The 19161-nt window shown below is 41.7% G+C and overlaps 2 protein-coding genes across 2 annotated transcripts; both read right to left on the bottom strand.

The window, feature by feature from the left end:
• Positions 1-1962: 1962 nt before the first annotated feature.
• On the bottom strand, positions 1963-8344 carry tnfsf12 (TNF superfamily member 12). Its single transcript, XM_061710513.1, has 6 exons — positions 7544-8344; positions 6114-6192; positions 4334-4390; positions 4161-4184; positions 3923-4050; positions 1963-2657 (listed from the first exon to the last, which is right to left on the bottom strand). The coding sequence occupies exons 1-6, from the start codon at positions 7715-7717 to the stop codon at positions 2397-2399; spliced, it is 723 nt and encodes a 240-aa protein (XP_061566497.1). The 5' UTR covers positions 7718-8344; the 3' UTR covers positions 1963-2396.
• Positions 8345-11052: 2708 nt separating this feature from the next.
• Positions 11053-16994, bottom strand: sat2a.1 (spermidine/spermine N1-acetyltransferase family member 2a, tandem duplicate 1). The gene is made up of 6 exons (XM_061709495.1): positions 16771-16994; positions 16422-16473; positions 14844-14927; positions 13384-13485; positions 13246-13286; positions 11053-13066 (listed from the first exon to the last, which is right to left on the bottom strand). Exons 1-6 carry the CDS (start codon positions 16831-16833, stop codon positions 12899-12901), a joined length of 510 nt encoding a protein of 169 aa, XP_061565479.1. The 5' UTR covers positions 16834-16994; the 3' UTR covers positions 11053-12898.
• Between the last annotated feature and the right edge of the window lie 2167 nt (positions 16995-19161).

Genomic DNA, 19161 nt, shown 5'->3' on the forward strand with positions numbered 1-19161 from the left:
GAAGGAAGAGTGATGGTTTGGGCTCATTTTGGTGCTACAGGATTTGTCACCCTTGCAGGCATTAATTTGGCCTCAAAATCCTCTGAATACCAACATATGTTAGAGTCAAATAAGAGGCCCTTCTGTCTGACACTTGGCTGAAATTATAATTATGATCCTACCAGCAAATCTACAGCAGAATCTCTGACAAGCAATCAATCAGTTACAACGGCTCAGTTGAAGTACACACCTCAACTCCACTGAAGTGCTGCAAGACCTTAAGAGAGGTTTATGTAAACAAATACACCAAGAAAGAAAAAAACTCAACGATTGGCAGCAGCATTGCAAAGGAGAGTGGGCTTAAGTACCTCCACAATGGAGAAAAAATAATTACTTCACATTATTATTGCTGAAGATGGATCAACAAGCTTTTGGATCCAGGGTGTACTTCGTAATTACCTCATTTTAAGATTTTTCTCCAAATTTGTGTCCTGATTTCAAAGCCTTTTCACAGGACTCCAGCTGATAAAGCACTTAAACATACTGAAAGTGACCAGAGTATTTAGACAGTTGGCACTAAAACCCCAAAATACAGCCGTAGCGTTGACTTTTGTGAGGCTACATGTGTCCACATGTACATTAACCATTTTTACAAGCAGCAAGGACTTTCTTGGAGAGGTGAGACAAGACCGTACGGTAATTTAATCTCGATCTGATAGGGACTGGTTTGCTTACAGACGATTGGCCAATCAGAAGAAAGTAAATGTGGAGGAATTCAAGAGAAATGAGCCAAAATGGTTTGTTTCTGATGCCAGTACAATAAATAGAGATTTCATTTTATTAACTGATAATGGATAATGGAGTTTCTCCGAATTTAAAGAGGAAGAAAAACAAGCGTACCAGTAATGGGTCGTGTCTGAGCGTGGCAGCCATGCCGGTGCTCCGCGAGGCTGCACTTCGGCTCGGTTTGTATTGAATCAACACACAGCTTCCACCCACACAAGTGGACCGTGCTTATGTAAGCAAACACTTGTCCACTGCTGTTTCTACATTCAGGATGTTGTGAAATATTCATGATAACAGTGATACAAGAAACTAAAAATAAATCAGTTGTGTTAGTGATACATATATGACTGCATCTGAATTTTATTTCAATTGACATTGCATTGATGAAATGTTGTGTGTGTGTGTGCGTGTGCGTGTGCGTGTGTGTGTGTGTGTGCGTGTGCGTGCATTTCAAACTTTGAAACTCTTCCACCATGTTCATCATATCATCAATAAAGTCACAATAAAGTACCTGACAGATTGGGATTGAAACATTATGAAGGCAGGACAGGTTACTGTCATTTATGAAAACGTTCATAAAAAAAAATCTTGTTTTATATCTTTAGGTGTATCACGGACTCTCCAATACAACTTATTCTGACTATTAAACATGTATCTGATCCTTTACAAAAATAGATAGTAGTGATGTTCTTTGACTCATCAAAACAAGCGAGGAGAAGATGACTAAAGCTAAACCTAAAGATTAACGTTTTCCTTGAATGCTTGCACCTTTGCTTTCCCTAGAAACAATCATCTCAGCTAATCTTTGAAAAGCGAACGCTTTCATGTCCATATGTTATTCAAAATGCTTCCCTTTCTTCACCAGCTTTGGCCTGTAGCGCATTCTGTAAAATGTGACAAATATACAAAATATTTAAAGAAAATATGTTGCACTTAATGCACACAGACCCATTGCATTTGCCAAGATTATATATACATATATATGTGTATAAAAAAATCACTATAAACACAGAGTTTTTGATTTGATAGATTTCATACACACATATGCACCGCTATTTAAAATGTCAATAATAAATGGAGTAAGCTTTTATAGTGACGAGGCACTCACGAATGTGCTCCACTTCAGCTGTGGAAGTGGAAGCAGAATGAACAGCTGAACTGTCAGTCAGGGCACAATTTATAGCAGGACACCACGGCTAACACGAACATCCAAGGTATCTTTATTCTTTCTGCGAAGGCCTTTAATCTACAGGACAGCGTCCATAACATCTGTTCTCTTGGCAGAAACGCGTGGAGGAATTTCGTACAGTGTGGGTCTTGGTTGTAATCCAAAACTGTGTTCCAAAACAGCTCTGCAGTCCAGAGCAACAAAAAAAAAATTAAAATCCACAACAGCTTCCACAAATGTCAGTTTTTTTTCTTACAAATGCACATATGCAGCAATTACTGGAGAAGAAGAAAAAAGAACTGTAGCATTAAGTAATGCTTTACGATGGTTTAGTCGCAGAGGAAAAATCCAGACAGTATCCATCATTCATACCGAGAAAGTTCATTCTGATGGACTTCTGATGATTTCTTTTCTATTCGTATGTGTGAATAGTTTCCTGCAGGGACCAAATGAGCTTTGCAGTTCAGTTGACTTTAAAGATGCTGAATACATGAGTGGCTCCGGGGTGCAGACTGAAAGCCGAGCCAGTCTGGGCCTGCAGCTCCGTGCCTTTGTCCAGTCGCAGGAGGCCGGACACCTGGCAGGGCTTCATGAAGTGGAAGGAGTGCGGCCCTGCGGAGGGGGTCGTCCCGTAGCCCTCCACGCACTGCAGCTTCTGCGGCTTCGGGCCGTAGGTCACCACGTCCAGCTTCACGTACTGGGACTGCTGCTCGTTAAACAACACCTGAGGAGACCGGAGAATCACATGCATCTTGTAAAGATCGAAGAACTGGACACACTGCATCAAGATTTCCCCATTATTTCTATTCTATAGAAGCTGATCCATATGTCTGAAAACCTGAGATGCACCTCTCCTAAAACTTAACTCCATGACTTTCATTCAGAGTTAGGGTTAAGGTTACTTATTTCAGAAGTGGGTTTTCTTAAAAAGATTAGCAAATAATCACACTTATTAGATATGTATCTCATTCTAAGGTACGATAATGTATTATGGATGACCATTCTTCTCGATTTATGCAATATTTGTCATAAAAGTGTTCAAAAATTGTCTTGACAGATCCGAATGTTAGTGTCGAGTCTTTAAACTGTTGTTTGGTCTTCGGCTGCTATATTTACACCATCTGCTGACTGTCACATAGCCATTTGGACGCAGAGTCTATTATGATTTCTTTAAATGAAAAAAAGCTGCTTTCTAAAAGTTGAAACCAAGTTTGCTGGAGCAGCAAAAGTGCTGCTCAAGGTGGCTACTTTCTATGATTTCTTGAGGTCAAACCTGATGGAAAAAGCTGCTATTTTGGGAAAAATATGTAGTGAGATCATGAAAGAGAGCCCTGGTTCGTTCATCTATTCTTCTACATAATTGAAGATTTTAACAGATTTAGTGCTAACTTTTACAGCCAAAATAGCCTTAATAAAAGGAAATGACCGGATTGTCTTTTAAACTTAAAATAATCAACATATAAAACTATAAAAAGCAATAGAAAACAACTAAGAGTAAATATCTACGATATAGCATCTACACTGCTGTGATGGTTATCTAGAGGATTAGTCGCTTGAAGGACTCCAAAAAGGGATTCGGTTTTTGACTAGCTGTGTTTGTTTTGGACTTAAAACTCTCCTTCTCTCTTTTGACACCATGCAATTTGATAAGGGTGCATACTGGACCTTTAGAGCAGAACCGAGACAACAAAAACATTGTTAATGCAGCAGAGAACACTGCAGAGACGGGTGATGAGCACAAACAGCGGCTGTGGCTCGGCCGGTAAAGTAGGTGGACGCTTCGGTTCCTTGCAAGCAAGTCGAAGCATCCCACAGAGAGACACTGCACCCTCACGTTGGCATGATCATTGGTGTGCCATTGTGGAGCGAAGCGTTGCGTTGTGTAAATGTGTAAATGTAAAGCGCTTTGTTGATGGTATATATCGTTAAAAAGCCATAATTCTGGCTTTCAAGAAGATGTCTCCTGGTTCAACAGTGTATTGAAGTTACCTGGCAGAACAGGAAGTAGACACCTGCTCTCTCCACAGTGAAGGTGCCCTTCTCCTTGTTGTACCTCACTGCTTTACTCATATTCAATGTCCTCTCCTCCCAGCCCTTAATCACACCAGGTGTTCCAACTATGAAACACAAACATGCATATATGCCTGGTTAGTCATCACATAAAGAAAAAGAAAAAACAGGAATGATTGAAAGATTATCTTCCATCCTTGACTTTAATGACTCCTACCTTGCTGAAAGGACGCTTGAGTTACTGGTCGGAAAGTAGGAGACGATGAAGGACACAGAAAGGGAAAAGTCAATTAAGATTTTATGGGTGCAATCGTATAGGGGTATATGATCGAAAAACACTTCAGCAGATGCTTCACGAGACGGCTGCGAGGGATCTGCCAAGCCACTTACTCTCAAAATGAGACGCCGCTTTCCGTCCATTTCCATTCTTCCCTCGAACTGCCCCCCCTTCAAAAAGACAGAATAAAGGGTTTGAATGCACAGAAATTCACATCTGCGGACCTTTTCCCCCCTTTTTTGATAAAACAATCATTCCCATCTGTATCGCTCTAACACGCGCGTTGATACGCCGACATTCAGCTTCAAACTAGTTGCTTTTAACGTGGTTAGCAGATGGGCAAAGGATTTCCTTTCACGTGTCTCAAAATATTTCCTCAAACTGTTATTTTCAGTTAAAAGCGTGTGCCTCTATCATTTTTTTTTCTTTTTCCTCCAGTGTGGGGGCTGATCTTAGTGCCAGCTGGTCACAGTCCTTTAAAACTTACAGAACACAGAGGCAAAGATGGAGGGAGATGGAGAGGTTTCTGTGCGGAGAGCTGCGAGCCAAGAGGGTGAAGATTAAAAAAACAACAAAAACAAAACAAAACAAGATGGATAAGGAAAGTGATTAAGGGAGCATTAACGACAGACACTCGGAGACAAAGCTTGAAAGGCTAAAAGGCCAAACAAGAAAAATGAAGTACTGAAAAAGGAGAGCTAAAAAGGTCTTTTGGCTCCTCTGCGACCCAAATCGGTCGATTAAGAGCTGAAAGTGAAGCAACAGCTATACGGCCTCCTTCTCAGACAAATACAATAAATAAAACACAACGCTGAGGAACGTCTGCTCTTGTTACCCGCTAAAGGTTTATTTTAACCTCGTGGTCCAGCCTGAGGGGAGCGATTTCAGGTGCTGATACAACCCGAGTAGCTAGTCTTCGCGTGAACTTTCAAATACATGCTTTATGTTTCAGGACGGTGCAGCCAAGTGACGGACTGCCGCCATCATTCAGGGATATTAAGTCTCCCCTGGAACAGCCCACAGGTGGGTGACCCTGAACGCTTTAGATTTGCAGCAGGCTCGCATAAAGGCCTCGGGCCGGCCAGATTTTCCTATAACTTAGTCTGTCAGTCACAAGTAAAGAACATAACAGCAGCGTCCCGCTGAAATGTTGGACCGCTGCGGTCAACTTTCCACAAACTGGAAAAAGCTGTTTTGACTTTTATTTCTGTTGATATCCGTGAATGTTTCTGAACACCCTTTCCTGTGTTTTAGTAGAGCGAACTGCAGCATCTGTTACTGCAGAGGAGAGCGTGCTCTCAGGGTCTCGGGAAGGTGTGATGCTGCTGCTCTCAGAAATCCGTCCGTCGTTTAGCGGGAAACCGCCCGGAGGTTCACTCACGGACAAATTTGTGAACAATCAAGCGGTCCCATGATGGTGACGCAAGCAACGGCTATAAATACTGCAATGATAGGTCATCAAATATCACTGCTTTCACAACAAATCATAGCTGTGTCAGACGTGCGCTCAGGGCGGGAAGGGAAAAAAAAAAAATCTATTTCACTGCCCGAAAAGCGTGCGGCAAGGCCCTGGCTCCCGTGCCAGCTGGTTTCTGGGCCTCGACGCTGTCCTGGTCAGACCTGTAATTTCTGGGACAGTCATCCAGCTGCCTACTTTTTCCTGTGTCAACTTTTAGCAGTGGGTAGTGCCTGTGGCCCGCTAGACCTGACCAAAGTGGCATGCGGGCCAGGACTGGCCAGGGTTTTTTCGTCAAACATTCTTACCGGAAAAATAAAAAAGAACCCGAGCAGCGTGATGGGTTAGTGTATTGTGTCTGTGGTGGTGTGAACGGCTGCGAAGGCCCAACGCTTCATCACGCTCGTGTACCCCTGCAAATCTGGGAGTCGCCATACCGTCTCTCTTCACTCGCTCCAGCAGCAGCTCTCTTTTCTCCAGAATGAGCTGAACGATGGCCTTCCTCTGCGTATTGACCTGTTGAAAAGGAGCGGAAAAACCACTCTATTAAAAAAATGTCCAGTTACTTTCTTATGACTTTTCTCTGGCAGGGAACCCACGCATAGCCACAAATGGCCTCTTCCTGCCAGGCAGCCACATAAGCATGCTCTCCTTTTCCAGTATCCTGCCCCGGCGGCTGCCATGCTGGCCTCAGATCTACCAACTTCCTCAGATGGTGGTTGCAACACCTAAAGCATGTTTTCAGTCTTGTACATACTTCTCGTGTCAGTAAAAGTGATTCTCGCTCAGTCGAGTATCACATCCCTGGCTGGGCATCCCACCCAATGACCAAATGAGGTCTTCATCCAGTATGAGCAGAAGTTTCTTAGAGAGATCTGCGTTTAAAAATAATGCTACTGTGAAAACAGAGACGGGAGGTTGCTCTTCGGTCTCCAGACATTCACTTGCTGGCTCTCATCAGGAGCTGGCAAACGGTCAAGTGAACAGAGGGGCCCCATGGGAAGGGCTCCAGCATCAACACTCCACGTGTCTCATCTGTGCGTCTGAATGGTGCATGTGTGTGTGTGTGTGTGTATGGGGATTTGTCAACATGATAAGCAGCCAACCTGCCTCCCTGATCTTAAATCCAGTGCAACCTGTCTTTGTAAATATGCTGAACTCAAAACCAGAAGAATTTCCATCAGCTCCTTTTGGAAAACAATCAGCCTCGTGATGAGAACTTGTTTGCTTCTAACCTTTTTTTTCTGGAAAAGTGCGAAGCATTAAAAAAAAAAAAAAAAAAAAACACTCTTTCTGTGAATTCGTGCATGGGGTTTAAGACTGTTTTTTTCTGCAAACTCAACCTGTGCACGAGCAGAGGCGACGCGGGCTGCAAATGATTTACACTTGCCGCACTTTAACGCGCGGCCCCGTCTTTGCGCCTCCAGCCGCAAGTCAGCGGGGTTCATAAAGCGCCCAGAAGCCAAATACTTGAGGCTTTCCAGTAAATTGAGATAAAACTGGAGCGCAACTGGCACCAGGGCAATTAAACGCGGCGGGGGGTGGGGGAGCCGGGGGGGTGGCCACAAAAATGAGCAGCGACTCCGCACAACTTGACAGCAGTTATTATTAAGAGTGCCGAGCAGACAAATGGTGCCACAGAGAATATAGTACGTGCAAATGGGTGAGACTGAGCCTCTGACCGTGCATGCTCCCCCCCCCCCAGCAAAGATTCCCGTAACCGCAGCCACAAAAGAAGTTGCATAACACTTGAATGTCAGTCAAAGTTGCAGGGGAGTAAATACTATGTCCGTCCAGTACGCGTGATATTCAGATCGATTTGCAGGATTGACAGTTTTTTCCTTTCTCGTTTCGGCGTGATACGAACCTGCTCGAGGCGATCCTGCAGGACCTTGAAGGACTGAGACAAGTCCTGCGTCTGTCTCCAGGTCCAGGCGGTGAAGAGCGCGCTGCACGCCGCCAGCGACAGAGCCAGCGCGGCCAGAGAAGCCCAGACGACGCGCAGCTTGCGCACTCGCCTCCTCTGCAGAATCCGATGCATGTCGGTGCACACTTGCACTGCTACTCACCGCCGCAGGACCATCCGAGATAATTCCCTCTCTAACTCCATTCCAGCAGAGCGCAGAGTCCCCCGCGACGCATTTCACTTCAAATGTCGATTTTTTTTTTTTTTTTTTTTGGTGCAAAAAGACGCCTTGAGCGCGCAACCCGCGAGGTCTCCCCAGTCCCTTTATTTATTAAAAGAGCAGATCCGCTGCTTAATTTTGCCTCACGGATGACTTAAAGGAAGAAAACATTGAATCATGTCTTCTCACAGATCACAGCCACCATGCTCCTCATGTGCAAACCGCCAGCAGATACAAGAAAACTGTGCAACTTGCGCACATCAACTGTTGCATCCTTCTTGCGAATCGTTGACTCAGCGCTCTTGTCTTCCCTTTAAACGGCGCGCTGGGGGGTCAGTCTATTAAGCAGACTAGACTGAGCACACACAACAGTGGAAAACACGCACACACGCAGCTGGGAGTGAACTTTGCTGGCGCCGTGTCTGAGAACCGATGTTGTGACACCAGCTGGCATCCGCCGTGAAAACCAACAAGGTGCGCGCAAAGAGAAGGCGCACTGGAGCTTCCACCGCCTGTCAAACCACTGGAGGCTGGCAAGCCTCGGTGCATGTGTGTGTGTGTGTGTGTGTGTGTGTGTGTGTGTGTGTGTGTGTGTGTGTGTGTGTGTGTGTGTGTGCAGTACCGCCTGCGACCACAGGGTGGCTGTAGAGTCCGTAGGTAAAGACACATTCAAGAAGCGAGTCCAGGAGATGAACGTTTGGATACAGTTTCCAAAAGAAAGTAGGAATAAATAAGAAATCAGTTTACAGAAAACAAATGCAAGTAAAATATCTAACGTGTGAAAATGTTTTAGATGCCTTAAAAGAGAAATTAAAATCTTTCAAAAGGAAGCTCAAAGAGGAAAAGATTTAATAGAGTACATAATACATAAATAAAAACAGTGCAGTGGTCTCCTGCATTAAACTGAACTCACATTAAAGTTTTGGTTGAAGGTTTAAGTTTTTTTTTAGTTTAGTTTTTTTTTTTTATAGTAAACATTTCCGAATACAAACTTGTTGTGATCTTGTTGTGATTATGTTATAGATTCCTTTCTCAGACCGCTCAGACTATCTGAAAACAGTCTGGAAGCAAGGTTTCACTTTTCATCTGGAATTTCAACTTAAATGAGGAAACAATGAAATTCATGTTGAATGTGATGGTTTTGGGAGCCACTTCCCCCAAATCTACCCACAACCAAAGATGCAGGCCAGCTTGCAGAAATGTTTATCTCAGAATCAATTAGCTGGGGTGCAGTGGGTTTCCGATCCGGCCCCTGCTCCCAAAAAATCATACGCCACGTCCTCCATCGGCATTGATTTAGAGAAATTCCTTACTCGATGCAGCTTTTTCAAGACTGTTTTAAAAATGAACTCCAGATCAGCTGAATAGCTGGAAACTGACAGCAAGAGTGCATAAATAGCGTATACTTTAGGGAGGACTGGATGTCTCCCTCTGTTATGTCACATTCAGGGTTTTGAAGGACAATCTTCCTCGCTTCCTTGGCATTTGGTTGTGACACACTCCCCTTATCTCATTCATCGCAACCATCATGACCTACTTTACTCCAGCGTGGCTCATGTTAACCTAGGATGCTTACCATCATTACTTTACATTCAGTTTGATCAGATATGAAAATCCATCCCCATTTTAGATCCCACTACTGAAAGGACATCTGAAACACGGCCTGCAGGTTCCCGAAGGAGCTTCAGCAGTGACTCCAGCCAGACCTCGACCTGAGCCACTTTCACCCCTGCAGGTCAGCTGGTTGAGGCAGTCTGTGGATACAATTACCAGCTCAACAGGCCATGATCCTGTCTATGAAATAAAAAAGAAAGCTAAAAATAAATAAGGTCAAAAGTCAACTTCATCAAATGGACAACATTTACGGTATCAATCAATACAAATTGTTGGCTTTGGTACCAATAAACAATAGTTTTGTAAAATCCCAACTCCTGCAAATTACGGTTAGTTAAATGCATGTGTTTACAATCAATCACATATATTTGGTTATGGTTACAGAACTTCAACAGTGTATGAAAACCATGAAACAAAATATAAATAGAAAATGCAGAGAACTGTGCAACAGGAATACACTAAAGTTTTAAAAAATCTACAAAATTAATAGATTTTGTTTCTTGAAAATCTAAATTGTAGCTTTCTGAATCAAACAGAATCTAAAAACTGTTCCTGCAGGTGAAGAGTTCCCGGAAAAATGGCTTTGCTGTTAAAAAGTACAGGATGGCAGATAAACATGCAGAGAAATAAAAAAGAATACAATCAAGCATTTCTAAGAAACCTGCCCTGATCAAATGTGCATTTTTTTCAGGAGACAATAGATATTTAAATAAAGAAGCATGGTGGTGGTAGTGTCATGCTTGGGGTAACTTTGTTTGTTTGTTAGAGTGCGGATTGTAACTGTCTTGACTCTTTAAATTATATATCAAATCAAACGTTTCTGGAGGGAAGTCTGAAGTAATTTGTCTAAAAGCTGAATATGAACTGGACTTTGGACATTTCAGCAGGATAACAAGGCTGATTTCACAAGCGACTCCGTCAAGGCATGACTCAGGGAGAAGAAAATGAAGCTTATGAAACCACTGTGCCAAAACCCAAATTTGAAAGGGAGAAAAAAAAAATACAATTGCGGTTTCTAAAAGTGAAGCGCATGCAAGCAAATATGCAGCAACTGAAGTAACTCTCCAGGAAAGTGTTCAGAAGTCTGATGGGGGCCTAACGCTGCAAATGTCATTATCAGCACTCCCCTTTACTCTGGATGATTTTAAATGTTTAATTGTTTTTCAAGTGCATCATCTTTACTGTATGCATTGGTGCTTTTAAAGAAACTGTAAAATCATTGCTATAAAACTCAGTTTCTGCTCATAGACTCCTCCCGCACCCTTTTATGTTTAAATAGTCTGACATTATTATGCACAAACACTAATACACCTTACTTGCATCAGTAAATTGCATAATTATTTTGTTTCACAGGGGACTCTGGTGTATATATGTACACACAGGTACACTTTATCAGGCATCTTGGGAAGAAGAGCTCCAGTTATAGTGGGAATCAAACAACAAATGACGCTACTACGCCCTCTACAGGTCACACGTCACTCGGCGCTGCCAGTGGTTTTGACTTTAGAAGCAATAATTTGTTCAGACCCATGTCAAAATTGCCATCAAGTCTAAAATATTTATCTTTTAAATCAATAAACATGCAGACTGAATAAGCTGGGATGTGGGCAGCTACAGGCTCACACACAAGTTCCAGTATGACAGATTTTATTACTTTGATCACATCAAGACAGTAAAACAGCGATTGATTATAAGAATGGGTGACCACAGGGAGCCCACAATACATTTTTTGAAACCAGCATCCGACTCTCATGCACGCTCTAAGCTAAATATGAAATTACTTTTGGTCTCTCTCCCTCTTATTTTATTCCCTCTTCTTTGGAAATGGCCAACGGCACAAGACTCCAGCAGTTGTGCTTTCCTGTCCAAAATCATCAAAACATCTAGTTAAAGTCACATGAAAAACCTCACGAAGCCATATTTGGTGATTTTTTTTATGCTTCAGCTGTGACTGAGGGACTTCATGCTCCTTTGTGAGCCGGGGGAAATTTATTTGAGCCAACAAAGCCCTTAAAAACTCTGCGGACGGAGTCTAAAATGTCACAGTTTTCCTCAAAGGTCAGGTATGCATTCACAAGGTTTTCACAAAACACTAAAGTGATGCTTTTCCTGTCAAAAATAGTGATTAGACATATGACGTCAATAGAGATATCTCAGCAGCTTACACAGAGCGACGTTATGTGGGAATTTCAGACACATTGAGCGCACTGAAATCTGAATAAACTATTGTTCTCGCTGCTGGAGTGTTTTGTATGCAAAGTCGCACTTCAGAGATTTATTGCAGCTGGATCTGACAGGAGCCAGAGTTGAACTTCGATTTTGAAACAGTTTAATGAAGCCACGCTGCAAACAGAGCTCCGATTTGTATAAATTATAGCTGTTGGTTTCGCTCACTGATGGGAAAAAGCACAGACACGAGCAGATATAAATATCTCCATATGTGCCCCTGGACTGTATTGATTTTGATGGCATGTGCTTGGTAATAGCAATAATGATGGCATGTGAAATTAACTTCTCCACATGGATGAATTTGACGATCTAAAGATGGGAGAGGGGGGGGGGTTGCATTTTTAGTGAATCATCTTGTAAAAGAAAGAATGAATATAGATGCCAACTGCAAAAGTTACAAAGAACGGTCAGTGGTTTGCACTTCTGATTGAGTCCAACTGTTCCCTTTAGTGCAGTTTCATCATTAAAAGAAGAGAAAGAATAAAGGAAAAGACATGACACGTATTGAACAGTGCAAATACCAATATAGTGCTTGACAGCTTTTTCACTAGTACCGATCTGGAAGACCAACGGACAGGTGAGGTCTAAACTCTGCAGAACATTTAAAGGGACAAACCTACCTAGTACAACCATTACTTCTCTACACATGACCTTTCATGCATCTTTTTTCTTCTTAAAATCACAAAAGACTTTAAAAATATACACTTTTTCTGCTAAATTTCTATCACAACAAGTGACCGTCAAACTACACCACAGAGGAGTATAAAGACAGCTAGAGCCCACACATGTGCAGTGAAAACGATTCCTCATTGGGACAAGCGGTTTTCTGCTCTCTCAGAAAGGATCTTTGTCTTCTATAATTCACATAAGTTTATTTCTGAAAGGTCTCTCCAAAAACATCAGTTTTCCATGTGCAAATACTTTTAGTTATTGCTGTTGAAGATTTTGCAAGCTGGGGTGTACATAGTTTGTTTTTTTTGGTTAATTTTTGGCTGAAACTAGTTTTAGATATCTGTAGTTATGCAACTTAATAAGTCATGTATTTTCTTTTCTTTTTAACTATGTGTTGATGGCTTTATACCTTAATGCTTGTAACTATAGGGTCTTATTGGACATCCGATAACTACAAATTGGAAGCAACTTAACAATTGTCATTGCTCATTTTATTGCCACTGAGTAATGCCCTGTCCCTGCAACGTGTAGGTCGACATCAATGTTTGCAAAAGTCACTGAGAAAGGAGCCCAGCGCCGGATTAAGGCTGAGCCAGGTGCTGCAGCCCCTCTCCCTCGCAACGCATGACGTGATAGCCCAGTTTAGCAGTGACGTCCACGCAGCCCTGACTGAGGTAGAAGTCCAGAGACGACTTGTTCCAGTCCAGGACGGTGAAGTTGAGCTGGTTGCAGCCGGCAGCTAGGCCCAGCTACAGGAAACAAATGAAAAAGAAATGGGAGATAAGTGGGGACATAAAGGATGCTCAGTTTTACAAATGCATGCAACCTTTGAGGTACACACATTTGAGAGCATTTAACATCTTTAGCTTACAATCAATGCAAAACAATTGCAGAGAGAAACTTGTCACAGTAAAACAAATCTACTCACCTGTGCAACCTTGCTCATCAGTGCTTTACCGATGCCCTTTCCTGATGACAGATAGCAATGAGAGCTTTGAAATTTCCGAAATGTACAATTGCACAAACCAAAATTACACAACCGCTCTGGAAACAAACGTCTCTCTACCTCTGAACTCCGGCATCACATACAAGTCCTCCATATACACGGCTTTGCCCGTCCACGAGCTGTAGGAGAAGAAGTAAAGTGCGTAGCCTATCTTCGTATGGCCTGAAAGTTAAAAGTATATATCTGTCATGAACTCATTTCATTTACTTGTTTGTGCCTTTTTTCTCTTCTTTGATCCACATTTAATTACTTCAAGCGAGAAGTTCAGAAATTGCACAGATTCTGATGTTTTATTGCAAGTAAAACGAATGTGTGACTAAAAAGTGAAGAGGAAAATGTTTGGTTGCAGCTGAGCTGAGGTTTTCTGGATGAGCTGCATCAAAACATGTGTATAATAAAAAGGACTTTTGGGAACTTTTGATGGATCAGTAAAAGTCTTGTAACAAGTACATGACAAGGAAATTAAAAACAGATAGATGCAGCATGCTGGTTTTTTTCTTTTTTACTCATTGGAACATCACAAAAAATCAAACAAAAGCTAAATGTAGTTCATGTCCGAATTGAACTGCGATGGAGGCTATTGGACTCGCAAAAATGACTTTGTTTTACTCTCATTCACTTGTTGTTTGACTGTAAATTTGTTTTATTTACTTTACAATCCTTAACTCAGATGATTCTTATTTTCTTGTAGCGTGTCGATTTCTGCTAGTGATTAGCTGCAAGGTTTCAAGCTTGTCATCTTCTGAGGATTTAAAGGTTTTTCCAAATTCAGTGAAGCAAATATTTGCAGGCGTAAGCTTTTCTTCTGATATGAGTTAGCATGTGTGTTTGTGTGTGTGTGTGTGTGTGTGTGTGTGTGTGTGTGTGTGTGTGTGTGTGTGTGTGTGTGTGTGTGTGTGTGTGTGTGTGTGTGTGTGTGTGTGTGTGTGTGTGCCTTTGGCTAATGTTCCCAGTTCGACTTCTGCATTATCGAACAGACGTGCAAATGCCGTCACTACCAGCAGACGGTGGTCACGGGTGACCGTGTGGAAAAAGGTAATCGTCATGGAGGGAAAAGGCTCATCCGTGCAGCAGAGCGTGTGTTAATGACTTCACTACGGCTCCCTGGGAAAAAAAAGCGGTGGGCTGACCTTGTTATGCAAGAGGTGTGTGTGAGTGTGTGAGCCACATCAGCAGCACGCTCTCGCACCAGATAAAGAGATAATATTATACACTGTGGAGCATTTAGCTGCCATGGAGATACATTTTTTCAAAGAAAACTGGTAGGGAACAAGTATGAATTGAAACATATCCATTAATATGTGTAGAAAGAATAAAAAAATGAATAAAAAAGCTTGCAAGGTTTACCTTGGTCAATAGCTGCTCTGGTGAGATAATAATTAGATAATAATTCATTGGACTGAGGCAGACTTGTTCACATTATCTGTAACCTAACGAATGTGGACGAGCCTGAATCTGAATCCCAAACCATAAATATACCTCAAACAACATAAATTCAGTTCATAATTGATGTCCCTCACCTTCTTTGGTTCTATTCTGCTCTGGCACCTCAGCGATGATCCCGTGAAAGAACGGGTTCTTGGAGAAGCCGTCCTGCTCCAAGTCTGAGAAAAAAGAAAGTATAGGGATGAGGTGAACGCCATAAAATGTGAATGTGTTGTGTCCTATCTATGGCGGTTATCTATAACAGTAACCAGTTCACATATTTTAAAGTATTTTTCACCTTGATTTCATAGTATCATCCATCTTAATACCTTTTATTTCTCACACAATACAGCAGGGCTGTTTTTAGCTTTTTGGGGGCCCCTGATTTGTATGACTACAGTGCGATAGGTGAGTTCAAATCCTTTATTAGTTTATTTACTGAGCCTCGCCTGGGTCACATTTTGAGAAAGATTATACTTTCTGGAGGACTGTGTGGGAGGACGGAGTATCTCAGTTTCACTTATGACGGGTCACCCTGTTTTGGGAAGCAGGCCAAAGAGGCAAGGGCCCCCCACTTTCTGGGTACAGATGGTGATTGATCACACTTTATGATGATCTGTGGTGGTGCATTTATGTTACAGATTTAGAAGAAAACACGGTTGAATTATGAACCTAAAGTTCAAATTCAAGTAGCTGACATAAATTTTGTAAGGCTAGCTGAGCTAGCATGACTTTTGATTAGCCCTTTAAAGTCTAACACACACACAAAAACATTGCAAATGTTTTTTTCTTTGAAGTGTGAATTTTATATTGGAATCAAAAACACATCAAATTTTGTACTAGAAAAGTTTCTAAATAACTATTTTCCTTTTTGTATTTTGTATTATTTTCTCGTTTGTATGAAACTTTTGTTTTCCTTTTTTGATTAAGAAGATGCTATAAAAGTTTCAGAAATTCATATATCAAATATGATACATCTGGCATTATAGGGTTGAGGCCATTTGAGGCAAACAATGACAAGGTGGGGAGAGCTGAAAACAATTACTGACCTGATAAAATGGCAAATGCAAAAGCAAACCAAGAAATTATGACTTTTAAAATAATAGATCTTATATATTTGAATGTTTTTCTTTATAATCTCAAAAATGTGGAAAAACAAAACAAAACAAAAACTCTGAAATGATGACTTTAGAAACTTGCAAATAGAGAAATCAATACTGACCTTCTGATCTCATTTCATAAAAAGAACTGCTGATATTGCAACACATATCTGAAGTAGGGGCCTAAAAATCAATCACTTCACATTAAAGAAGTTTAATGTGTTTATATAGTTAGCTCCAGGTCATTTATATTTCTCCCCTTCTGCCCATTTTAGGCAGAGATTGTAGCTTGGGGGCCCCCTAACGGCCACGTGGGCCCTATGCATCTACATATTCTGCATGGAGAAGGAAATGTTTCTGCAAAACAACCTTATAAGAGTTCAAACTAATCATTCAGTCAATCCTACACATGTCATGACAGCTTATGTGAAAATGTTTGGATGATGTGACTGAAGCTTGATGAAAAAGGTGGTAAAATGTTCTTCTATGCAGAATTCCAGGAACTTTGAACCTTCATGCCATGTCTTATAACGGTCAAGGTGCAGAGACGTGAACAGGTAACTTCCACATTACCTCTTTGAGTGAGCCTCACATGCTCAGTCACTTTCTCATATTCTGCAAGTTCCTGGTGGGAAACAACAGCGACATCAGTCGTAAACACGCTCAAAAGTTGTTGACAACAACCTTAAAACATGTCAGTCAGAAGGGCGTCTGTTTACATGGAAACACATGTGCTCAGCTGCGCCTGCGAGGGAACCTGCGTCTGGCACATCTGGCACATCTGGCGCATATCTGGCGCGCCGATAAAACACCGCTCAGCCAATAATATCAAAATGATCTAATAAAAGCAGACCCCCCCTCTTGTGACGTGGGCTGGGTGTCATTGACTCCCCGGTTTCACGTGCACACGTGTTCTGCTCACCCGGATCATCCGCGCGATGTCCCTGCAGTCCTCCACGCCGGCGGCGCGGATGGAGAAGTCCATGTCTGAGGAAGGTGAGGAGGTGAGGAGGAGCCGGGGACGGCTGGGTCTCGGTCTGTGCTTGGTTCTGGCTCTGCCCGTCTCTAAAACCTTGACCAGAAGCGCGCACCTTCCTGATCAGCAGCGAGACTCAACTGGCACACAGCGCCCTCCTGCAGGAACAAGGCGACTGCTGCGAGAAACTGCTCCTCTTGTGGACAGGAAGAAAAACATTGTAATGAAACTGGATTCATAATGCACTTTTATTAATACAAAGTGCTTAGCAAAGCAGCAGGAAATTAAAAACCAGTAAAGCAACTTGAGTGAGTCACAATAATATGAAAAAAGCCAGAACATGACAAAGGCTATTAGATTAGAGATTAGACACCTTTATTTGTCACTGTATCAGGACACAATGAAATGACAACTGCCCAGTCCAATAGTATTAAAACAAAGAATGGGAAAAACATACGGTCACATCAGGGGCGTCAATTGGGTATGGTAAGGTATGGCAGCCGCCACACCTTTGCTTCAAGGGTTAAATGTAAATGTTTGTTTTTTACATTTATGGAATAACTACAAATGCAAATCAGAACAACATGATCGATTTCACTAGTTATTATACACTGCAAAAACTCAAAATCTTAACAAGAATATTTGTCTTATTTCTAGTTAAAATGTCTCATTTCTAGTCTCATTTTTTTTTTAATCTCATTACATTTAAGACAAGACTCAAAAACAACCATTTTCACCTGTTTCAAGTAGATTTTCACTTAAAATAAGTAGAAAAATCTGCCAATGGAACAAGATGGTTTTGCTTGTAATGAGAAGATAAATCTTGTCCCACTGGCAGATTTTTCAACTTATTTCAAGTGAAAATTTACATGAAACAGGTGAAAATGGTCAAATAACAAGTTATTTTTCTGCTAATGACTCTTGTTTTAAGTGTAATGAGATTTTTTGACTAAAAATGAGACATTTTAACTAGAAATAAGACAAATATTCCTGGTAAGATTTTGAGTTTTTGCAGTGAGTGAGACTGCATTTGAAAAAGTTCCAATTTTCTTGACCACACAGATTAGCTCCATAGCAGACTTCTGTGATGAGTATTTGCTGGACGTGTTGATTGATACTCTAGTTAAGTTCTGTGACTCGTAACCTTGCCATACCTTAGTAAGACTGAATTGACGCCACTGGGTCACATGACAAAGCCACACATTGTACCACACGAAGACATATCAGGTAGGAAAGACTAAGGCATTACAGAGAGCGGGATAAAGTGTTGAGTGACAGTGTTGCACTAGGTATAAATAAATTATAAATAAGTTAAGTTTGAATTTGCACTTGGTATAGGGGGTATATTGCACTGGATGTATGGAGTGATGTGGATGTATGTTTGTTGAGAGACTGAATGGCTGTGGGGATAAAACTGTATAATAGTCTGTTTGTACATGCTTTAATTGACCTATAACGCCTTCCTGAAGGCAGCAGTTCAATGAGGTTATGGCCGGGGTGAAAGGAGTCTTTTATGATATTTATTGCTCTGGAAAGATAACGGGTGTCAGCAATGTTCTCCAGTGAGGGAAGGGAGCAGCCTATGATTTCTCCTGCTGACCTAATGACCCTGTCCAGCGCCTTTTTGTCAGCCGCTGAACAGCCTGCCTAACATACCGTGAGGCCGTATGTGATGCTCTCGATGGCAGAAATGTAGAAAGTCAACAGTAGTTTGTGATGTAGGTTGTATTTTTTCAGGACACGGAGGAAGTGCAGGTGGTCTTTAATGCAGCTGTGGTGTTTGTGGACCAGGTAAGGCTGTGTGATGTGTGGATTCCCAGGAATTTGAAGCTATGGATGGTTTCCACATATTCTCCTTTTATGAATACAGGATGATGCTCAGTTCGGGTTATTTCTGAAGTCCAGGATCAATTCTTTTGTTTTCTTTGTCTTGAGTGGCAAGTTGTTTGATAAGCACCACTGTGTCAGTTTGCAGATTTCGTCTCTGTAGGCCGACTCATTTCCTCCTGAGATGAGACCGACCACTGTGAGGGTGAGCAGTCGTGTGTGTATAGAGAATATAATAAGGGGCTTAAGACACAGCCCTGTGGGGACCCAGTGCTGAGTGTGATGGATGGAGAGAGTTGGGGGATAATACAATGATAAAAGGGGAGAGTAACAATAAAAAGAAGGTAATGTGTCTATACAGCATCCTACCTTATAAACTTACAAAACGTTACCCAGCCAGATCAGCAGCAATATTACATTTATCATATATAAACCATATTGATAAAAACCATGGTCACACTAGCAATGTAGGCTTATACCTTTTGCCTAGAAGAATAATTCTAATATGAA

This window comes from Cololabis saira, chromosome 20 (assembly GCF_033807715.1).
Source record: "Cololabis saira isolate AMF1-May2022 chromosome 20, fColSai1.1, whole genome shotgun sequence".
NCBI lineage: Eukaryota > Metazoa > Chordata > Actinopteri > Beloniformes > Belonidae > Cololabis > Cololabis saira.